The sequence below is a fragment of the Chelonoidis abingdonii genome, chromosome 3, assembly GCF_003597395.2.
Source record: "Chelonoidis abingdonii isolate Lonesome George chromosome 3, CheloAbing_2.0, whole genome shotgun sequence".
NCBI lineage: Eukaryota > Metazoa > Chordata > Testudines > Testudinidae > Chelonoidis > Chelonoidis abingdonii.
In genome coordinates, this window is record NC_133771.1 from 92,729,708 (window position 1) to 92,754,522 (window position 24,815).

General features: G+C 40.6%; 1 protein-coding gene across 1 annotated transcript in view; it reads left to right on the top strand.

Annotated features, from left to right (window-relative positions):
- Window positions 1–24,815, top strand: part of NT5DC1 (5'-nucleotidase domain containing 1) — a 279,569-nt gene that overhangs the window by 217,358 nt on the left and 37,396 nt on the right. The window contains 2 exon segments of the mRNA XM_075064566.1: window positions 11,903–12,021; window positions 13,218–13,376. Of these exon segments, the coding sequence (XP_074920667.1) occupies window positions 11,903–12,021; window positions 13,218–13,376 (278 nt within the window).

Consider the following 24,815-nt stretch of genomic DNA (forward strand, 5'->3'; position numbering starts at 1 on the left):
CTCCAAATATCAAAATGGAGAGTACCCCAGAGATTGTAGGCATTCCTGCACAACAATATTAAATAATTTAAATGCATTCCAAAAAATGAAGAAAAGGATTTTCCATACATCAATCAATCTCTATTAGCTGGGATGGGCAGGGATGGTGTCCATAGCCTCTGTTTGCCAGAAATTGGGAATGGGCAACGGGGGGTGGATCTTTTGATGATTACCTGTTCTGTTCATTTCCTCTGGGGCACCTGGCATTGGCCACTGTCAGAAGATAGTGAGCTAGATGGATCTTTGGTCTGATCCAGTATGGCCGTTCTTATGTTAACAAAAAGCAAAGCTAAGTGTTAAGGTAACAAAAATAGTTACTTATGTGTCGTTTTCACTTGTTCATTCCTCTTGACTGGTAACGGGTATCCTTCTATGCAGCTCTAGCCTTAGTTTTACCAGCGATGGTGGACTCATTTTCATTTCACTTTAGAATTATACACTTTTAATTAGGGTGACCAGAAGTCTCGATTTTATAGGGACAGTCCCGATATTTGAGGTTTTGTCTTATATAGGCTCCTATTACCCTCCACCCCCATCCCAATTTTTCACATTTGCTGTCTGGTCACCTTACTTTTAATAGAGCTAGTTGATTTTTTTTTTCTGCAAAAATGGGGTTTGAGCACTTAAATTTAAACTCTGTCGCACTTTTGTCTTAGTTTCCTCAGTTTTGAAATGTTACAACCCTCTTCCACTCCCCCCCTGAAATTGTGAAAAATGTTAAATGAAACAAAACCCAGTTTTTATGTTTATTTTTCATGAAGCAAAAATAAAAACAAATTTTGAGCTTGTCTCATTTTTAAATGAGGTAAGGAAAATCCTGACCCCATTGAAGCCAATGGCAAAACTCCCAGTGACTTTAGTGGGACTAACATTTCTCCTTATGTTTGTAGAAATTGTTTAAATAAAACAGGGGCTATTACCACCTTTAACCAAAAAAAGCACAGTTAGGGAAAATGTTCTTGTAGGAATTGCACTCAGTAAAGGGACTGTGATTTATTTGGGAATAATATATAATAAATTCTAAAGCCTGGCATGGATAGATATTTTTAATGGTTAAAATTTAAGTTCATTAGTGCTTCTGAATATTTTTTTGCACTCTGGGAATATACATGCTGAAATATATGTTCATTTTTTAACTCGGCAATCAGACACTTGGCTCCATCTTGGTCCTTGCTCTGCTCCGCTTACAAAGTGACAGCATTAGAAAGCAGCTGGATCTCTGCTGAGGACCTGGCACAGAGTGTGTGCTCGGCTTGTTCCTAAGAACAAAGGGGTATGGCTGATGTACTGCTGCACTCCAGCAATTCCCGGATAGCAAGCAGCTCCTCTGGGTCATTCCTGGCTGACCATAGTTCAGAGTAGCTCTGGGTCGGCCTCAAAAACAGAGGGGTGTAAACAGTGCATCTCTCATCCCCACCCAGGGAAGAATACAACTGAGGATTGAGGTCCCATATTTGTAGAGGGAACCCCTGACCCAATAGCATATTCTTTACCCACTGCTGTAAATTGGCTCTGGACTATGCACTATATTTACATGATAGTTTTGTCGCCCTACTTTGAGGTGTCATTAGCTTTCACATCTTCCCTCGATCGCATCTTCTTTTGGGCCTATCACAAGCCTTTCTTAACATCTTGTCACAGACATTATTCATGTGGGCTATGACTCTGCTAGTAGGATTTAGATTTGTGATCAGTGGTTTAGGAGGCCAGTATGCTAACTACTGTGTTATGGAGCCTGGGGTGACTGATGTGTAAAGTGAATCCCTCCGTGGCTTAAACCTTAGCCTGCTAAACGCAGGGTTGTGAGTTCAATCCTTGAAGAGGCCACTTAGGGATCTGGGGTAAAATCAATCCTTGGTCCTGCTAGTGAAGGCAGGGGGCTGGATTCAATGACCTTTCAGGATCCCTTCCAGTTCTATGAGATAGGTATATCTCCATATTTTTATTGTTATAACAGATACTGTTCCTTCCTTCCTAATCAGGGTTGGCCAATTCCTCCTAATTTACAAGGGCTATTATGCCATAGTCGATGTTAAATTATAGGTAACTGTCAGTTCAGGGTGGGGGTGTGAACGGTAGTGGGTGGGGAAACACGGCTGAAAGGGGGCAGGAGTCCCAGGGGGCAGTCAGGAAAGAAGTGGGGGTGATTGGATGGGGTGGTATGGGGCAGTCAGGGAACAGGGAGAGGGGGTTTGTGGATAAAGCAAGGATCCCAGAGGGGCTGTCAGGGACCGGGCGAGTTGGATGGGACAGGAGTCCCAGGCGGGCAGATAGGAGGAGGCCATGACCTCCTCCCCTTACCAGCCCTCCATACAATGTATGAAATCCGATTTGGTTCTCAGGCCAAAAAGTTTGCCCGCTCCTGGTCTAACTGATCACCATATTTGAGGTTGGGAATAAATTTTCGTTCAGATCAGATTGGCAGAGATCCTGGGGATTCTCTGCATTCTTCTGTAGCATGGGGCACAGGTTATTTCCGGTTTAAACTAGGTTCTCTGTCATTTGATTTGAGGACTTAAGTTACTCAGCCTGAGGTTAGGGGTCTATTACAGGAGTGGATGAGTGAGGTTTTGTGGTCTGCAATGTGCAGGAGGTCAGACTAGATAACCATGCTGGTCTCTTCTGACCTTAAAGTCAATGAGTCTATGAGTGATTCTATTATATACTCTGTAGGTAAAATCTGGCCCCATTTAAGTTGATGTGAGTTTTGCCACTGACTTCAGTGGGGCCAGAGTTTCACCCTCTTCCAGGGTGCAACCATCTATAATAGAATTACTCGTTAGTAATAAATGAGCAAAGAAATTCTTTTATGTGACAGAGAAAGGTAGGACATTTTTAACTGAATGACGTTTACTGGGTACCACAAACTAAAGACACAACGAAAATGCACTATCTTGTTATTGTGCTGGTCTTTACCTGCTGGGAAGACCAAAACACTAAGCAGAGTACTGAATCCGGGAAGAACATGCATTTTTGATTTCTCAACACACAAAATCACTAATGTGAGTTCTCTTTATTTACATTTTTATAGTTTCACTGTTTACAATAAGAATATAGTCTTCCAGGCCAGGCATCTCCAGTCAGTTAAACTAGGCTCTTCTTTTCTGGTTTCTTTTTAAAGTGACTGAAAAAGAAGTTTTATGGAGTTCAATATTTATTGTGGATTAATGGTTTCCATGTTAAATGTGCCCAGTTTACAAGTAAACAAATGGAGTAGGGGGAAGAAGATGGAGAGGCAACCTAGTAAATTCAACCTGGGATCTCAAAGTCAAACGGGGCTTTTCTGGCTCATGCACAGTCACCAGAAATGCAGTTCTGGAGGAATTTGGGTAGCAATTCTGCGGATGATTAGGCAGAACGGGATTCTCAAAGCTAACAGGAGTAAAGAGCAGCAAAATGTTTTCTGTCACACAAGTAAGCAGATCTGACCCTCAATACGCACTTGGGGTTGTTTCTCAAATGATCTAGGAACCATTTTTACAATGTAACTTTTCAGAGTAGAACTGCATCAGACGAAGTGGGTATTCACCCACAAAAGCTCATGCTCCAATACGTCCGGTAGTCTATAAGGTGCCACAGGACTCTTTGCTGCTTTTACAGAGTAGAGCTGAACTTCAAGGGTCCTGAACATCACCTTCTACCCTCAATTCCGAAGCTGCTGCTTAATTGCTAGAAAATGCCCTCCTACTCAGCCATTAGTATTTACTTATACTCACCGCATATTTTTAATCCCTTTAGTACTACTGTGTGCCTATGCTAGGTATATTCATATATTCTTAGCATTAAAAAAACTTTACCCAGATTGTATAAAAACCAAAATTAATCAAACCTTGGATTGTCACCACTGAAAGTGTATTTTCCTGAGTGTTGATTTCAAGTGTGTTGCTGGCTTGGGCCTGAATACACAAAAGGAGTTAGACATTTAGGATATGTCTACACTACAGGATTATTCCGATTTTACAGAAACTGATTTTTGGAAACAGACAGTATAAAGTCGAGTGCATGCGGCCAAACTTCTGAGCATACTTATTCTAGTTGGTGGTGCATTCATGTACTGATCTTAGCGGACTCGACTTAGAAAAACACTGACTTCTATTGCCACTGCAAGCAGAGATCAACGGGGGGGTTGGGGAGGGGAGAGGAGGGCAGCCCTCCCAGCTGCCTATGATTATTGCAGAGCGAGTGAATCTCCATCTAGACAAAGCTTAAGAAGAAAGAGAGATGACCTGGGAGTCATTCCCATTTTTGCCAGGTGCCCCCGGACGACCTCACTGAGGCCAGCCAGGAGCAAGCCATATACCCTGAACCACCCCATGACAAACGTTTTTGGATCCTTCAGGCTTTCGGAGCTCAGCCCAAGAATTCAAATGGTTTCGGAGAGTGCGGGAACTGTGGGATAGCTACAGTCGTCAGTCGCCCCTCCCTCCGTGAGCATCCTTGTTGAATTCTTTGGCTTTCTGGTACACTTGTCTCAGCTCTTAGTTTCACGCAGCACTTTGTCGCGTCCCTGTTGTGGCCTCTGTCCCTCATGGCCTTGGAGATTTTTCAAATGTTTTGGCATTTCGTCTATTGGAAGGAGTTCTGATAGAACAGATTCATCTCCCCATACAGAGATCAGATTTCAGTAACTCCTGTATGGGTTCATGCTGGAGCTTTTTTTTGATTCTGGACGTACATGGTCACCTGTCATAAACAGATAGCTAAGGGTTAATGTTCTTTTACCTGTAAAGGGTTAACAAAGGGAACCAAACACCTGACCAGAGGACCAATCAGAAAACAGATTTTTCAAAGCTCAGGGGAATGTTTGGGTCTGTGTCTTTGTCTGGCTCTCAGCTATGAGAGGGTTCTTTCTATCTTCAGCTTCTAATCTTCAGTTTCCAAGTTGTAAGTACAAAGGTAGAAAAATAATAGGCTGTTATTGGTTTTTTTTGTATTTACATGTGTGTAGTTGCTGGAATGTTTAAATTGTATTTCTTTTTGAATAAGGCTGTTTATTCATTTTTCTTTTAAGCAATTGATCCTGTATTATTGTCATCTTGATACAGAGAATATTTTTATGTCTTTTTCTTTCTTTTTTATATAAAGTTTTCGTTTTTTTTAAGACTTGTTTGAGTTTTTTTCTCTCTGGTAGGCTAAGGAAACGAAGGGGAGGGAAATTCTCTTTGTGTTAGATCTATGGGAGGGTGAATCTCTGCAGCACCAGGGAATTGGTGGGAGGGAGAAAAGCAAGGGGGAAGAGAGAGAGAATCTTTTCTGTTTCCTTGTATTTGGTTGTCTCTTTGTGGAAGAGAGGAGACATGCTTTCTTGGTATTGTGATGTAAAGAGGTTGCATCAGTAACTCTCAGGTTAGCCCAGAAAGGAAAGCCTGGGAGGGGTAAAAAGGAGGGGGAATGGGTTATTTCTCCTTGTTTTAAGAATCCAAGGGATTTGGGTTCTTGGGGTCCCCCCAGGGAAGGTTTGGGGACCAGAGTGAGACAGGCACTGTAATCCCTGTTTGGTGGCGCGAGATCAGATCTAAGCTGTAATTAAGCTTTAAGGGTTCATACAGGCACCCAGATTTTTGGACGCTAAGGTCCAGATTTGGGAATGATGCTTCCGTGCTGATCAGCTCTCCATGCTGGGCAAACAGGAAATGAAATTCAAAAGTTTGCAGGGCTTTTCCTGTCTACCTGGCCAGTGCATCCGAGTTCAGATTGCTGTCCAGAGCGGACACAATGGTGCACTGTGGGATAGCTCCTGGAGGCCAACACTGTTGAATTGCGGCCACACTAACTCTTATTCGAAATGCAATACCGATTTGAGGGCTATGCCCCTCATCGGGGAGGAGTACAAATATCAATAATAAGAGCCCTTTATATCAAAATAAAGGGCTTCATTGTGTGGACGGGTGCAGGGTTAATTCAGTTTAACGCTGCTAAATTCGAGATAAACTCGTAGTGTAGACCAGGCCTTAAAAAATCACTACAAAGCCTAAAGGGGGAGGGAGGAAAGATAGCTGTAGCAGTGATAGAAACATTTTCCTACATAGACTAACTACAGGCACAGTTAGATCACAGTTATCCCTAGCAATTTTTATGTGGCATTTTCCTATAAGCTGCACAACGGTAGAGCATTTTCAGGAGCGATTTGAAGGAAGAAGGAGTTGCTTTACAGTCTGATTTAAGACTCCAGTGCAGCTCTGTGCAAGCCCAAGAGTTTGCCTCTGCACTTATCCTGCAGGCCTGAAGCATAAAGAACCAAAATGGGACCTGTTTGTGCTCTGCACCCTGAAAAATAAAACCACTGATTTATGAGCCTAAAAATGGTTAACTGTAGGTGCCTAAGACCCCATTTTTTGAAAAAATTGACTGAAGGCATTTGCAGGAGTTATGTTAACCCACATTAGCTAAATCGGATTTAAATAGCTGTGAAGGCAGGGCAACTTGGCTTTTAACTCAGGTTGGCTCTTCAAGTCCAACTTCAGTATCCCCTGTAGGCTTAAACTTGAGCTGCTAACCTGAGTTAAAAGCAAAGTTGTCCTGTCTTCATCACTATTTTATTCCATGTTAGGTGACATGGATTAGCTAATCTGAGTTAAGAACACACCTTTTATTTGCAACGTAGACATACTCCCTGAGTCCTTACTCATGACCAATAAGCAGATGACCAGCATGCTACCTACACCTAAAAAGGAAGGTGTAATACTTTCCTAGAGAGCATAAGATAGTATTTTACCAAAGTAAATCAACAATAGCAGTCACTTAAGTCAGACAAAGAAAAAGTTTTGCTGATTCCTCTCTGTCCATTCTCAGCTGAAGAAATAATGCCAGATGTTCCTCATGCAATGTCATAAACCTGCGACTCAAATTTCAAGGCAAACTAGAGAGGGCATAGAAGTCTCCTGTGAGAAAGATGTTAAAAAATAAACTAAGAATGCTGATTTTGTGAGTGAATTTGTTTATTTGAAATACACAAGTACCTGCTTACAGTGAATTTAGTAAAACTGTATTTCAAGTGAATCAGAATGAACTTCCCCAGTTGTTACAATGCACTGCAATCTGCATTGCTATTCTAGTTAGTCAAGTTTTTCTGTAGATAAAAAGTGACTTTCATATAGGAAATTTCCACTGAAATGATATTCCTCTAATGATCTTTGTGGGGATGTGGTAGTTACAATTTACAAACATGGTTTCCTCCCCTCTATTTATTTTGCTAGACTGGTTACGTTTACACTACTTGTCAAGGCATGTATTGTAATATGGAGCTAGGAATGTATGTAGCAGTGATATATTAGAGACTTCAAACAGAAGTGAGCTGTTCTATCTAAATCACCTGAGAAATTTTTTCTGAGTTATCTGGACTGTTTGAAACTGTCAGCGCTTCACTCCTGCAGGTTGTAAGAATGCTTTAGCAGCATTAGCATTCCCATCTTTATATGACTTGCTTCCTGCTGAGGTAATATTTATAGCTTTTCTGACCTTTGGATGAACTCCCAGGTGTTAGTAGCCACTAAATGAGGAGTTTTCCTCTCTTCTCGTCTTGGGATGAGTTAGCTGCTGCACGTTCACAGCAAGTTACAAAGGAGACAGTTACAGTAACAAAAATCTAGAATACTTCATTTTTTTAAATGTTCTTGAGCATGGTCAAGTTGAAGCTACTCTCTAAAGGAGCACTTCCCACTGTAATTTGTGTAATTAATCTGTTTAAGCATTTCAGGTTCAGATCTCTTATTCCTGAAACATCATCAGAGAGAAATTTTCATAATACTTTGCATTTCTGTAGTCCCTTCCAAATTCAAGGATTTCACAGTGATACATAACTATGAATGAATTAAGCAGGGCTAGCTTGGGGGGAGGGATAGCTCAGTGGTTTGAGCATTGGCCTGCTAAATCTAGGGTTATGAGTTCAATTCGGGGGGGTCATTTAGGAATCTGGGGCAAAAATCTGTCTCAGAATTGGTCCTACTTTGAGCAGGGGGTTGGATTGGATGACCTGCTGAGGTCCCTTCCAACCTTGATATTCTATGATTCTCCTTCAAAGAGATAGATGTTGTTATTCCCATTTTACAGATGGGGAAACTGAGACTTAGAATTTAAGTTACTTTCCAGAGGTCTCAGAATGGGTCAGCAGCAGAGCGAGGAAAAGAACCCTGTTCTCTTACCTTCCAGGCTTGTCTTTTAACCAACATAAACTCTTCAGGGCAAGGACTGTCTCTCACTGTGCTTGTACAGTGCTTAACACAGTGGCGCCCTGATCTTGGTAGGAGCCTCTAGGTGCTCTGTAATACGTATAATTAATAACAATAATACTTTCTCCAAACAGTAATATATTATCAATTATTGCTGTGATACCAACACTGCTGTATTTGATAAGCATATTCACCTCTCTGTTTTTTTTCATCAGTGTTTTAATGATACAGCTGACAGAGAAACACTTGACTGATCTGCCTCTTATTGTTTCATATATATTTCAACCCTTCTGGAGTTTCTAAGAATTCTCCATAATGGTAACGATAACTAAAAGCAACAGAATAATTACTGTTAACCACTCTACTGTCCACCTCATTTTCCAGATCATTATACACTGAGCCACACCAATCTTAATACCAGTCACTTAGCCACCTTTCTGTTAAGCTTTCCATTTTGAAAAATGGCTACCTAGTTCCTCTTTGCTTCTGATCACTGAGATACAATTATGTAGTTCACTTTATTTTTACATGGGAAGGTGTGAGAGAGCCTACTTCGCCTACTGCAGTAGGTACTTGATTGAACTTGCTAGAACATTAACATGCAGCATGGATTATTTTGAAAGCTTTCTGGATAAAGAGAAGAATATTTGCAGAAATATGCCCATGACTTAAAGCAATTCATAGAAAGCACTATGTCTTAGAGTAATGGTGGGCAACCCGCGGGCCACAAGTGGCCCGTCAGGGAATCTGCTGGCGAGACAGTTTCTTTACACTGACCGTCCTCAGGCACGGCCACCTGCAGCTCCCAGTGGCCGGGAATGGCGAACCGTGGCGATTGGGAACTGCGGGAGGCCGTGCCTGCGGACAGTTGATATAAACAAACTATCTCGTGGCCCACTAGCAGATCACCCTGATGGGCCGCAGGTTGCCCACCACTGTTTTGGAAAGGACATAATCAATTGCAGTTTGGATATTTAGAGTATATAAAAGAAGGGTATCCATATTATCTTGTTAAAAATGAGATTGTTCATTATTTTGCTGTTTCAAAAAATGTCCATGTAACAAAATATTAATCTATTTGATGGCTCTCTACTTGCAGACTGTCTTATGAGTAGTTTTCGTAGATATGCATTTTGTTCTTGTCAATCTGAGAAATTCTTCTGGGGAAAAATCTAAAACCCCTACTATCTTTAGACAATTATGTGTCTGAAATTTGTGGCCTCCCATTCAGCCATCCCTGCAAATATGTCTAAAAATATGCAGAAAAAAAAACAAATTTCCATAAGCAAGACAACAAGATAGTGTGTCTAATTTAAAAAGTGTTTAAAATCTTCCAGGAAACTGTGAGAGCAGGTCAGGGTGAAAGGAGGATATATGAATAGTTTTAAATGAGGAAATTCAGACAAATTGTTTCAACAACATTAAGGTTGAGTCACAAACCAACAATCAAAAGACAGGAAATGCAAAGTGAAGGATAACATTTCACCTTTAATACATATCATTATATTTCTTTGGTTTTGTAGGGAGGATGAAAGGGAAACTGTTTTCACATGAATATGAAGCACAATGATGTTCTTAATTTTGGATTTCCTTGCTCAACCCAGTTTCTAGAACATCCCTCCTATAAAATTGTTTTGTCTGGGAATAATCATGTTTTTACTTAGATTTCTGGACCCACAACATTTGAAAAAGATTTACAGCCTCTTCTCATGTTTCTCTTTTCCCCATTACTACCTCTTTTTGTCCTCCCGTCAGTGTACATATTATCCTGTTGTATGCACCTTTACTGTTTTTTTTAAACAGCTTTCCTTCCCCTTGCTCTACTCTGTCCCCAAAGTTTCACTTCCCTCTGTCTCTGCGGGAACTGCTACGCCCTGTAACTCCATAATGTTTGCTCTCTCTGTTCTAGACTGCTCTCTCTCTCCTGCTCTAAGGAATTCTAAGGCAATTCTCAAACAATACTGTAGCAATAGGCTGTATAGAATTACTGATGTTTTAGATAAACCAGATCAAAACACTATATTGGCCTCTTTTCTTCTCTCTGTCTTTATTGTATAAAAAAATATCTTATGGGGGCTGAGAAACTAAATAACCCCTTTGCTTAATCACTTCAGTAACCAATGCACATGCACTGTATTAGACAAGTTCACTTTCTGATGAGATTCCTATTTACAGTTTTGCAAAGGTCAGCAAGTTTGCTCCAACGAGAAGCAAAAAGATATAGTTGGTAATGACACGCTACCTAACAGAGATTTACACAAGTTTAGCTGTACAGACACCAGGGCAGGTGTCCAGAGTGGCTGGAGGTCGAGCTTACAGTCAGATCAGCTAGGGGATGGTGACTTTCATACTCTGCTAAGACTTCTGCTTTGCATCTTACTGTGAATGCACGGTGTATAGATAGTTGCCTGGATAGGAAGCACATATCACCTATAGCATTAGCATCAATTTGTTTCTACATACTCTGTCCCTTGAGCAGGATGATACTGGAACATCAGGCATTAGTGCAAATTTTAGATATGAGATTGATGATGCTCACCTGTATGCATACTAGTTTATCACTTTATTTGTGCTCAGGAAGGAATTTTTTTTCCTACACAGCATACTGACCTTGGTCTATAGAGTCAGCATTTAGGGTTGTGAGTTAGTTCTGTCCCCATAGGTAGATGTTGCTGTTATCTTTCCCTGGAATGCTGTAGCAACTGCCATAGAGTATCTGATGACCTCCTCAATATTGTTTGTGTAGTTTTCTACCTCCTTCACTGCAACTTTTGGTTGAAGCATCTTGTGGTATGTTTGGATGGGCCTAATCTCTGTCCCAAAATGTGGGTACCATTTTGGGAGCTGGTGAAGCTAAGGCATGACAGGGGAAGGAGGAGAATAATTGTCATGGGAACACACCTCTGTCAGATATGGTTTGATCTCCCTGATCAAGAGTTTGGCTACATATTTGCAACCCCTCCTTTGATGGTAAAATAGGTTGAGGACTGTTCTGTAGGCTTCAGGGCATTCGTGGATAATTGAGCATAACATCAGGCATTATGGATAACATTAAGTCTGAATGAAAAACAATGCAGTTGCAGCCTGAGGCCTTTAAATCTCAAATATCTCTTTTGTTGGAACCACCATGCACAGCAGTGACAGTGAGCCATGCTCCCTAAACTTTCATCAGGTCCTCTACTACAACCTGACCTAACCTGAAACTTCTGATTAGTACCTTAACTTGAACCTCCTGCCACCTTCCTCTCTCCTGGATATGTCCTTCTTCTTAGGCCTTATCTCCACTAAAGGGGAAATTCCATCTAAGCTACACAGTTTGAGTTACGTAAATAGTGTAACTCACATCGACATAGCTTAGATCTACTTACTGTGGGGTCCACACTATACGATGTCGATGGAACACACTCTTCCGTTGAGGCCTCCTACTCTTCAATCCAGTGGAGTACAAGAGTTAACGGGGGAGCGATTTGCTGTCAATTTAGCTGGTCTTCACTAGACCCGCTAAATCGACCGCCGATGCATTGATTGCTGCTCGTCGATCCCGTGATAAGTGTAGACAAGTCTTTAGTGTCAAATTAGAATTATCATGGGTAAATAGGTGCATCTTGTCATGCGTCTCTTAAACAACACCAGAAGAGTAGTGAGTTTTCTTATTGCTTTCACTAACAGTGGGAAATCTTGTTTTATGATTTCAGAGAATGATGAGGAGCAGGAGGCTCTGCCATCTTTGGACAAGCCTGGCTGGTATTCCCAGGGTAACGCTACCCATCTTTATGAACTGCTGAAGAAGATGACAGGCAAGCCAGAACCAAAGGTATTAAGCAAGAGAGGGGCAAGTTATCTTAATAGATCCACTTACCACCATTGATCTATTTATCACCAAATGAGCGTGAATTAGAACTTTATTACTGGATGTAGTGCTGAGTAATCCCATTGAATTTCCATGGAGATTACTTGCAGTACTTTGTAAACATTTGAAGAAAATGCCCAGTAGATATTAAAGATGGGTCCTATTAGTTAATTTACACCATAACTCTTCTAGTGCTGTTGTTGTCTGCATGATTATTTGTTTAGCAGTGCGAATGGGCTTGTGTACAATACGCAAGAATACAGTTACTTCCTGCAAAGCAGGCAGTCTAAAAGATAGATATGTGCTGTGGAATCCAGTACTGGGGATAAAATAGTGGTTCTTGTATTTATTAATACAGAACAGCAAGGGAGAAGTTGACTAGTTACATTCAAGTTCTAGGAATTATAGATATTTACTGCCTTTCTCAAAAAGGAAAAATAAATGTGGTACAGAATATATATCTGATTATGCATGTATGTATATATATCTACTCTGTGTGCATGTTTGTGTAATAAAGCCTGTGTAATCTTTTCCTGTAGAGAAAACAGATGAACAAGGTTGCATAAATAAAAACTTGGATCATTGTGTCACCCCATTCAGTGGGTGAAATCCTGACCCCTTTGAAGTCCATGAGAGTTTTGCCATTGACTTCAATAGGGCCAGTTTCACCCAGTATGTAGGCTATACATGTAAGTACAACGTGACAGAAGGTTCCATTCAGAAATAAAGAGAAATGATCAGAGTTTTCCTTTGTTTCAAATATTTCCCAAATTTGTTACATTTTTTTAAAAATTCTGTTTTATCTGCTTCTCAGTTTTACTTCACTGCTGTCTAATATGCTAGTTTTGTCAACCAAAATGCCCTAGCAGTGTTGTCCTATGTGCCACTCATATTGCAGTGTTCAATTGTAATGTCAGTGGAAGGCCAGGGCATGGAAAGTGTTCAGAGGCAAACCAAGATGGAGTGAAAGGCCTGCAGTGAGGAGGCCTTTTCATAAAAAGAAACCAGATTTTAATAAAACATCCATTTGTTGTGTCCAGATAAACCTAGAGAAATTTTTATTTGGTTGTTTTTGAAGCTTTCTTTCTCTAGCTCTGAAACACAGATGCTTGTGTTTTCCTCACACACATAGCACTTTTAATTTGCTGCCTCACTTTTAGGTTGTTTATTTTGGTGACAGCATGCATTCAGATATTTTCCCAGCCCATCACTGTAGGAACTGAGAGACTGTCTTCATCTTAGAGGAGCTTAGAGGGGATGAAGTTATGATTCCTGTGGAGACTGAGTCTGAGCCCTTGGAGAAGAAAGGAAATTATGAGGTGAGGGTTTCTTGCAGCCATTTCCTCGAACTAAAAAAAAAAGAAAAAGAAAAGGTTAGAAATAATTATAGGACCACCTGAACTAAGTAGAATAAGAAGAAACCTACTAATAGTGATGCAAGTCTTTTGGCAGTGCCTACATTTTTCATGCCCATTCATGGCTGTATCAAAATTATGCCATCATATGACAACTAGACATCATAAGGCTTCTATTTACAGCAAGGCAGCACTAGTGCCCTATGGGCTGCCATTTCCTGACACTAAGCTAGCTGAACTGTGGTTCAAGAAATGTAGGCTTTAGATTTTCATTCACATGAACCTTCCCTGCTCCCATGAGCCAAATCTCTAAACCTGTTTACCTTCAGCTCCTACAGCGGAAGCCAGTCATCTGAAATGAATTCAAGTGTATTCCACTGTGTATGACCACAGTCTGCTGATGTTTCCTATTCACAAAGAGAAGCTTCTCCGAGGTTGGTCAACTACAGCCCTTTGACAATCATCTTAAATAAATAATTAAAAAAACACTTTCTAGGTTAAAGGTAGCTGGGAAGAAGGTCCATTGATCCATGCCGGCACCACTATCTGCCCGAAACTCATCCAAAGAGATGCAGGGAGGATTGGGCTGTGGCCCCTTTCTTCTATCCACTGATCAGCAGAACTGCCAGGGAAGAAAGAAAAGAGTGTGCCGAACCTATGTAAAGGGTGGCAGAGCTGCACCTGCAGCATACATCCCCATGGAACTGCAGGAGGTCTGCTGCAGCAAGGCTCCTCTGTGTACCTACCCCTCCTGAACACAGGCACAAACTAGCCCTACACTTTAAGTGGGAGTGTGCCTCCCAATCTGGGTAGAGAGACAGACGCTAGCTCTGCTTGAGCTAGCACACTAAAAACAGCAGAGTGGATGTTGCAGAAGCACAGACATCAGCACAGATTAGCCACTTGAATACAAGCCCCCCCAACCCCCTGAGTCTTTATTTATTTATTGTGCCACTGCCTGTACCACAATGTCCACATACTATTTTTAGTGCTCTAGCTCCAACAGAGCTAGCTTGTGTCTATGCCAGAATGGGAGACACCCTCCCAGTTGCAGTGTAGACATGTACTGTTCTCATACGTCTTCCTTAGAAATTGATGACGTTAGAACTGTTTAGCTTCTCATGTTATAATCTCCAGCAAATGGGAAGACAGTGCTTCTCCATCTTGAGCTCAGATATTTGGAATTAGAGCTGTCAAAAAGTGGGGAAATAATTTCACAAAAAATGGTCAAATTTTAAAATTATTTCCATTTCAGAGTTCAAAAATGAAACGTTCTCATTTGTGGGGGGATATTTTCATCTAAATAGTTTTTTAAATGATTTGTTTACCTGCCTGAAACCGAGTTTTTACTAAACAAAACATTTCAATGGCAATTCCAATTTTTTAATAAATTTCGCAGAAAATTTTGCAAAGAAAAACAAAAAAAATTGATAATACACTTCTACCATGATATAACGCGGCCCGATATAACATGAATTCGGATATAATGCAGTAAAGCAGTGCTCCGGGGGTGGGAGGCAGGGCTACGCACTCCAGCAGATCAAAGCAAGTTTGATATAACATGGTTTCACCTATAACATAGTAAGATTTTTTGGCTCCCGAGGACAGCGTTATATCGGGGTAGAGGTGTATTTTTGAAAAGGCCATTTTTAATGAAAAATCTGTGAAAAAAATTTCAACCTATTCAGTTTTGAATGTTTCATCCTTTGGTATGTTCCTAAATACATCAATGATACCCTTCTGACTGAGGATAAATAATGTTTTGTTACTTTTTGAAACTGTTTATTTTGTAGGGAGAAGTTTTTCTTGCTATTCAAAATATAATTTGAGATGGGGACTAATACCGGTTCAGATATCTTTTTGTTTTTAATCTGGCCATGTTGCATATTCAAACACCTATCCACCCCCATTTTTGTTACATTTTGGAGGGAGAACGGGGGGAAAGGGTGTAATGTGAAAAGTAGATACTAAAATATGAGTTTGAGTGAAATGGAGTAAAAATAAGGATTGTTTCTCCACATGCCGTCCTTTTATTATAAATATCAAATATATTTCTCCGAACTACACTGCTTTCTAAACTGAGTTCAAAGAAGGGCATCAAAGTCAGTGAATAAGTAAAACAAGTCATTAAAGTTCAGGTTCTTTCCTGTGTCACAGAGAGGCAAGAAGGAAGGCAAACACAATCTTAAGTCTTCTAGCACGAGGAATGCATTACTTAGTAAAAAGAGGAAAAAAGAAAAAAGTCATAGCTCTTTGTATAGGTTGTTAGCAAAATATGGATTGTATTTATATTAATAAAGTTTTTAAAACTACAAGCTTTACTGCACAAATTCCATCTGTCTGTTAGGTGGAAACTCTGATTGCACTAGTTTTTCAAACTAATCCTTGCAGCTTTTTTTTTTTCTTTAATTCACCACAACTAAGACTGCTTGGTAAATGGAAATTACTAGTGATGCAACCAAGTCTTCTCAAGTATGCTAAATACGTAGTTGGGATGAATCAGAGATTGTACATTTACTTCATTAAAACAAAGAGCCAACACTTATTCACAGTTCCTCTTCCTGTAAGTTTCTCGGAACCATAGTATAGGAAAAATTCTTAGTATGCAAATAAATTTCCTAGCATTGTATGATTTTTGGCTTTTATTTATTTGCACTGGATAAAAAGCATCTGACTTAACATCTGGTTTGTTCTTCAGAAGAAGCACTTTCTCTGTATTTGCAATTATCAAGTAGGAAATTGAGACTTTTAAATAAGAATTTGATGTTTTGCTAAAGGTGTAGTATTTGTGATAATAGCACGCAGTGTCTCAGTCAAATGCCATCTCTCCCACACCAAATCTATGCTCAACTTATATCCACTGCTGGTGACAGCAAGTAAGCAAAGTCAAAATGAATTGTATTGATTAAAGGAATCTGAACTGTGGGGGCCCATTGAAGGTCACTGGTATTATTGTATTGCCGTGCTGTTCACAGGGTCTGAACAACAGATCACTTCCATATTTCTGCAATTGACTGCACAGGACTAATTTAACAGGACTAGTTCAAAACAATTCCCCTCAGATTCTTACAAAGGTGGTGGGTTTTTTGGATTTTTTTTTAATTGTCCTAATCAACCTCTCCTATTAACCTTTGGGTGAAATGGGGAGAAAAGCTGATTCAAAGCTTTCACACAAATTCAGTTTGTGTGAAAACTGTGTTCAAATAAATTGTGGCTTATAATTAATAATAATAATAATAGGAGTAGTTTTGGAGTAGTACCCACAGTGTGCAACATGCTGTATACACATATAACAGAAGGTGCATACCCTGTGGCTAAGAGCTAATAATCTTTACAAAATAAAAATGTTCTTACCTCCAATTTAAATAAACTTGGTGACTTTCCCCAATTTTTAGGTGTTTACATGAAGTTTGTATAGTTGAGGGAAAACCCTTTTTCTAAATCCGAGGTTTTGATCTAAGACTGTCATGGCTTCTTTAAGGGATGAGGAAGTTAATGCAAGGAATTTACAAGGCCACTTCTTCAGGGAACAAGAACAAAAAGTTATTCCGTGGCCTCTTTTTTTTTTTTGTCTGCTCTCAAATGACTAACGTGTTTTTGGATCAAAGTAGTTTATGCCTGTTGTCCTCAGTGTCTTTTTTTGCAGGTGCTCAGCATCTTGCAGGATCGGAATTCATGTGATTAAGGAAATTATTATTGTAATGTTACATCTTCTTTTCATCTTGGTTCACTCCCCTTATATTCTTTATAAAGACTTTGTAAATGATGTTTTGTTTATTTCCCATTCTTTCCTCTTTCTGTCTTCTCCTTTTCTGACCTATCATACTCTGGTGGAAAAGGCTGGTTCCTACTAAAATCCTAGGAAAAACACTAGCTGCAAGTATATTCACAAAGAAGATACAAATTTAATGAGTGCTCTTTTGTTTCTAGTTATATATAATGTTTCATCATTAAAAGAGTTAGAAAATTAAACAAAAAATACCCATCACTCACAACCTCAGCAGCTAACAACTTCCATTTTCATTAGTTATTTTCTCTTTATGCTCGTAACTAAATTTGTCATGCAAATCAGATGTAAAGTTGTGGTAACAGTTGTAGGTTTTTCAAGTGTGTGTCATAACAAAATTAGCAGTTCAGCAGCAAACGATAGAAATTCTTCATGCAGCTCCTCAGTCAGTTACAGCATATTACAAATAACTAGTGTGTGAAATTAGGATGTCCCTAGGTTTGGGAGGTTGGTTGGTTGGTATGAGACTTTCTTTTTTCTCCATCTGTATTTTAAAAGTGTGGCAGACTCCCATCAGTGAAAACTCTAAAGACAATTGGAATCTGTCCCAGAATTTTGAAAGAAATGAACTCTCAGCAGTTCCTCTGTGTGCAAAAACTCTGACTATAGGAACGCATGTAGTGACAGGAAATTACTGACAGATATTGTGGACACCAGCAGTGAACAGGACCCTGGAAACACTCATTTTACAGAGAGGTTGTCTAATAGTTAGTTGGGGTTGCAAGCCGGGTCCCAGGAGTTTTATTCTAAACACTCCCTCTGAGTGACCTTGGAAAAAATCACTTAATGTCTCTGTGCCTGTTTACCCATCTTTAAAACGAGTATAATAATATTTACAGTAGCCACCTGGGTGGGATGTTGTAAGGCTTAATAAATTTATGTCTCTGAAGCAATATGATGTCCTTGGGTGAAAGGAATTATTATATTAGTGCATAGCTAATTATTTATTGGACTGAATGGGAATTTTGTTTTAGAAATATCTAGTTATAGTGGTCACTAGTGAAACACCTGACATTTACACAATATTAGGGGCTTTTTCCTGTGTTTTCTAGGCCCACATCCCACTGCTGATCTCAATGGTCTGGCCTGCAGGATCAGCCTGAGAGAGCCCAAGAGCAGGCCTACCTGCTTCAGGTACTTGGGCCTGCCTCCTGTACTCTCATCTCTACCCTCAGTAAGATTACATCCACATGACTTTAGTGAGCCCTAAACTTGGTACTAAGTGTCTGGAGAATCAAGCCTTTTAATGGTACTGTAAGGCTTAATCAAGGATTGTAATGTTAAACTGATGTCTTTAGACTTACATAGTATGGACCTGATTCTGCACTTAGCCCTCTCAGCTGATGTAAATTGTCAGAACTCCATTGAAGTCAGTGGAGCTCTGATGCTTTACACCAGCTGAGAATTGGGCTCTTTGCACTGTACTTTGAGGACAATGGGACTATTCACAGTAATAACCACTATGCTCAGTATCAAGCGTAAGTGGGACCAAGCCCTATGATGGGTAAAAGACAATGGTGTGGCATAAACATGGATTCTATATTTGTTAACCAAAAAATTGACACAGCTGGGAAATAATATTACTAAAAGATGTAATCGTGGTACGTAAAGAAGATACCTATAGATTTTGCTTTTCTAAATGTTTGATTTTCAGTTTCATTTTTTCCATCATTCCCATTCTCCTTTTTGAGTGTTTATATCTGTTTTCTTTAACTCTTCACTATTCTGACCAAAAAAAACCCCTACAACTCCACTCACTTACTGTTTTTATTTGCTAATTTACCATTTACAGATTGAGAAGTTAATGTTTCACCCATGTTTTAGGACTGGTTCCCATTCAGGTCTTTCATATCACTCAGACTTTTGGCCATGTTCATCATGGACTAAAAACATCTTACTAAATGTAGGGCCAGAATCTCTTCTGCTATCTTCTCCTTTTGATTAATCAGTTGATGCAAAGCAGCTGTAACTAGTCAGATGAGAATCCCCCCAGCAGTGAGGTGCTCTCAGCTGGAGTACAGCAGGTAGAGTTTGCTCCTGAACCAACTGCTCTGAACCCCCAGTATAGAAGGCACGTTTGGAGAGGAGGAGGGCAGGGCAGAGAACAGCAGCATTCCACCAGTTTTTGGCTGACATATGATTCCTTAGGGACTGGAACAGAACTGATATAATTTCGAGCAGACCCTGGGCTGCTTCAGCTCAAGACTGGGGCTGGAGTAGCTATGGTTTCAGAATCAGGGATCTGTATACAACTTTCAGATTCCAAGCAGATTTTGGCGCAATGAGAATCTAGTCCAAAGGCCTCTCCATTTACTCTTTTCATTTTAATATATAGATTGTAGAAAGAGCGCTACTGCTGTAACTGCAGTTAATAAAGGCAAAAATAATAGTAAGCGTTCAGGAAGCTTTTCAGACATTTGGGAAAAATAAATGTCTTGAATAAGCGGTCAAGAGGTCCTGTCAGAATTATTGTAATCAATGGTGGAATAGTATGGCGCTGTATTTTGAGGAAGCCTCTGAAAGACATGACCAGAAATCTATATTTGGGACTTTGAAGGTCCTAGTTGGATATTCATTCTCATGGCTTCTGCCAGTTAAGGACAAAAATGGAAAATATTAATAGGATATTGATGCACAACTTGAGCACTGGCATGAGCACTCTTGTGAATTAATAAGTAAATCCCCACCAACATGTAAACTACAAGTTAGTCCAAAAATGAACTCAAATGAAACTAGGCTGGTAACATTAAAGGACGTGATATTTGTGGCTGAAAAGTTACAGAATGATAAAGCGCCTGGTCTTGACAAAATTATATCAGAACAGCTGCAGAGTGGAGGCCCGGATTTAGTTCACTGGTTTTACTGAGTTGCCTTAACAGCTTCGGAAACTGGTCACTTTCCAGAAGGTTTGGAAAGAGGCTGCATCATCATGTTTTCGAAGAGTGATCAGCTTGCTCACACAATAGAGGAATGACACCACTGTCAGTCCCAGGGAAGGGGTTTATAATCATACTACTGAACTGACTGAAATACTGTCCCAACCCAAAAATGAGAGACGACCGCTGTGGTTTCAGTACAAACCACCCTATGTACGTTCTGTGGGATGTTATTGGCAAGCCAGACTGAGAAAAAGAAGTTAACAAGGCATTTATAGACTCAGTGCATCAACCACTGCTGTGGATATTGCTGCGCCAGTCCAAGGTGCCTGAGGACTGAGTGTATGCAGTGGAGGAAATGTACCATGGTTGCATTACAGACTTGTTTTCAGTAAATCAATGGTACGTCAGGGATGCATTCACACAGCAGCCTTATTTCCTATTCAAAGAGACTATCTGACCACAAAGTTGATTGAAGCCAAAGTAGGAGATGGAAAGCTAAAGATTCTTTAGAGGATCTCAAGTATGCAGATGATATTGCCTTACTTGGAGAGATTACTGATCAACTACAGCTAATGCAGGAAGAGCTGAGAAAAAATTAAGTCCCTGCAGCTGTGCCTGCTGAGTCTCCTGATAACCTAATGAGTCGGCCAGGCTGCCTGCTGGATGCCCTGCCTGATTGGCTGAGGAAGTCAGAAGGGTGGTTTTTAAGCCCAGCAACAGAAGTAGGTCATTGGCTGCTCAACACACATGACATGGACCCTCTGCCTCTCTGTGCTTTCCTCACTCCAAACCTGCTCCTGCTTTGCTCCTTCAGTGCTCCAGTCCAGATCCTACCCTGCACCCAGCCTTTTTCCCATTCTTTCCCAGCCCTACTCCTGCGTTCCCTGAGTCCAGGTAATCCGGCTGTGTCCCTCGGCTCTGATTCCTGGCTCACACTCTGTCTCGACCCTTGGCTCTCTGGCATTCGGAGTCCTGCACTTATGTTCTGATCTTCAGCTCTGATCCGGCAGCCCCCCTTTCTGATTCTGCTGTTGAGTTTGGGCCATGGGCCTTTGGACTACTGAGCACTAGGCCACGACTCCTGTTCGCAACCAAGTAGACCTGATCACTGCGACCTGCAATCCCTTGACAGACTGCTGTGGGGACTTAACATCAGCCACGGTGCGTGATAAAATAAAAGCTGTGAATGCCCTCTTATAAAACAGAAAAGAGTGAGTTCTCTGACCGTGCACCCAGGTGGCAATAACATTGAGTGGCAGTGAATAGATTTTTAGGCATTAGGAGCTCTATAGATTGAAGAAAATCAGCATGTCAGATCAGTCTTGCATCAATGACATCTCAGTACTTCAGAGGCATCTGCGTGAGGTGGCAGGATGTCTGCGTGATAACTAGAATATGAGTGGTTCAATGCAGTTTACTGATGACAACCTGCTATAGAGAGAACAGCCATAAAAAAATCAGCTAAGGATGATGGAAACTAAACAGTTTTTCAGTTCAAAAGTTATGGGTGTATCTTAAACATCCATTGGTTTATTTTGTTGTACAAATGAGGAGATACTTAGACGATCCCAAAGTGCAGTCTTTGCACCATTGAGAACAAGTAGACAAGCAATGGTGGTGTGTCAAGTTTTTTCCCCCACTTTGAACTTTAGGGTACAAAAAGTGGCGGACTGCATGAAACACTTTTAAGCTTAAGTTACTAGCTTAAATCTGTATCAGCTGCCACCACCAGCATTTAGTGTCTGGCACACTTACTTCTGTTCCCGACCAATAACTCTTCCCTAGGGACCCAAGACTCCAAACCCTTGGGCTTAAACAGGGGAAATTAACCCATCCCCCTCCTTTTCCCCCAAGACTTTCCCTCCCTGGGTTGCCTTGAGAGGCTTCACACTGAACCAAACTCCTTGGATCTTAAAACAAGGAGGAATTAACTAACCATCCCCCATCTTTTCCCCCCACCAATCCCTGTGATTCAGACTCAATCCCCTTGATTTTAAAACAAGGAAAAATATAGGTTCTTTAAAAGAAAGCTTTTAATTAAGAAAGAAAATTAAAAGTTATCTCTGTAAAATCAAGGAATGGAACAATGCTTTTAACAGGGTACTAACAGATTCATATAGACTGAACGGGACCCCACGCCAGCTTATTCAAAGTTACAGCCAACAGAGGTAACAATCCTTACCAGCAAAAAGCCAAAGAAAACAAATAAGACTAATCTGCCTTCTGACTACTACTTACAATTTTGAAACATGAAAGACTGATTCAGAAAGATTTGGAGAACCTGAAATGATGTCCCGTCCCTCTCAGTCCCGAGAGCGAACAACGAACCAAACCAAAAGCACAAACAAAGACTTCCCTCCACCAAGATTTGAAAGTATCTTGTCCCCCTATTGGTCCTCTGGTCAGGTGTCAGCCAGATTTACTGAGGTTCTTAACCCTTTACAGGTAAAAGAGACATTAACCCTTAACTATCTGTTTATGAGATAGGGTCATGTCCAATGTACAGAAGAAGGTACACTTTTACAGTATGTTTATAGAAGTGAGGTGAAAGGAAGGAGAGCACAAGGCTGACCATGAATGTAGTTGGAAATGCAATTTTTGAGAGTTTTAAGACGCCTAAAACCTCCCATATTGACTGTTGCTGAAGGAAGAAGACTTGCAAGGGATGGGTCAAGATGGAAATCCTTTCCCCACCATAGCCAAGTGGATCTGCTGCTGCTTCTTACGATTAGAGGCAAACTGTTGCTGTCCATATGGCTTTGGAGGTCAGACACTGGTTCTTAGAGGCTGTGGGATTTTTGCTGCCCGAATTGACATAAACAACATCTAAGTTCCTGTCAGTGGTTTACTAATATATTTAACAGCAAAAGTGAATGAGCAGATCTTTTTACTGCAGAAAAAAAATCTTATAATGTTGATTTACCTGGGATAAATGAGGGGTGAGTATAAATTGCTAATGTGGCACCTCTCCACTGTCAATCTTTCCTAAACACTCTTTTTTTTGGGGGGTGGAGGGGAGAGAGATAAATGGGTGAGTGTTTTCCTGAAGAATCCTCTGTTTTACTGCATGAAGAATATAGGATGATAATGAATGACAGGACTGCAAACTGTTAGCCAGGTTCTGAATAGTACAGCCCATGGATATCAACCAGAAATCTTTCACTCTGCAGGGGGAGTGTGTGGAGCAAAAACATTTCTACCCCATTCCTACTTCTACCCCCCACTGCACCTCACCCCCCCCCCCCAAAAGACTGCTGAGAAGAACTATTCCTGGGCAGGGGGCCTAAGAACAAGTCATGCAGGCAAAATGTTTTTACGCATAATCCATTGGCTGGGCAATGATCCTGTCCACAATAACCACACACATTACTCATGAACGTGCTAAGACTGCCTGTACATTGAGGCTGTGTGTGGGGCTGCAGCGGATCAGAGTATGGATGCATTCTAATGCTGGTTTTTGCCTCCAATTTTTTGAACCATATGTGGGGGTATTAATTACTAAAGGGTGTCCCAGATTCACTTAGCAATTAAAAGTTCAAATGTGACTTAATCAGAGCCCTATCTCCTGCACTAGAAGGCATTGTACTTTAGGAAGATACAATGCCTTCCAGAGTTTGCTGCCATATAAGGGAATCAAAACCAGTGTTTACATTCTGTAAGGGTGTGCAGCGTATACTACTTAGAATGGCTAGGTAGCTCCATTGCCAGGTGCTGATGCTAGTGAGTGCTAGCAAGAAGCAGCCCTTGTGTACAGGAGAGTGCAGGGATTGTGATTGTGTCCCATCTGTGTGCAACAGACACAACCATGTTGGAGGCTCTTGGGCCTTCCTCCCTTTTGCATTCATGTGGAAGCCTGACAAAATCTGCTAGACCTGGTTGACTTTTTATTTTTATTTTTTAGTTCTTTTGCAACAAAAATCCCTTTTTACCAGCTTTAATTAATTCCATTTTTACTTAATGATTTTTTTATTCATTCAAGATTTAGCTTTCAGATATTCTTGTTGTTCTTACTATAGGGTTTACAGGGAATATCTGTAACTTTGCAAGAAAGCAAGTAAGTCTGGGATTGTCTCTGGAGTGAAAGCTGACATTTTTATTTTATTCATACTGGACCAGAGAGAAATTAAATGTGAAGAATGACTCAAATATTTAACCCACAACCTATTGCTGAAGAGGATTTTAATTAGGCATTGCAGACACCTGTCTCTTCTCTTATCTCATTGCTGCTCTGTGGTCTGGTTTGTTTGAAATGCATTGCTGTCATCACTCTTGTAATGGGTGTGCAGGTGTGTCTATCACATAAATTTCTTCCAGGTCTAGTATTAATGAAAATGTTTGTTGGCAGTCCCAACTAAAAGACTGAAGTATGAAGACTTAACTACACTTACCCCCTATTGGTGGTCACTCTAGGTCAGATTTGCGGGCACACTGGTGATGTGGTGAAGTGAAATCCTGTCTCACTATTGCTTTCTGCTTTCCTGTTCTATAGTTAGAAGATTTCTCTTTCCAGGATTGCCAATCTGGCACTCTTCACAAGCACAAATAATTTTTAAAGGCTTCATGGTTATTGGCTAATAGAAACTTTGGGAAACGTAAATAGCTGGGTTTGTGATGACTGGGAGAACCGTATGGTGACTTGCCTGCCTGGTGCGATGGTTGTGGATCTCTCGAGGCATATAGACAGACTTATGTGTAGTGCTGGGGAGGAGCCGATGGTCATGGTACATGTAGGTACCA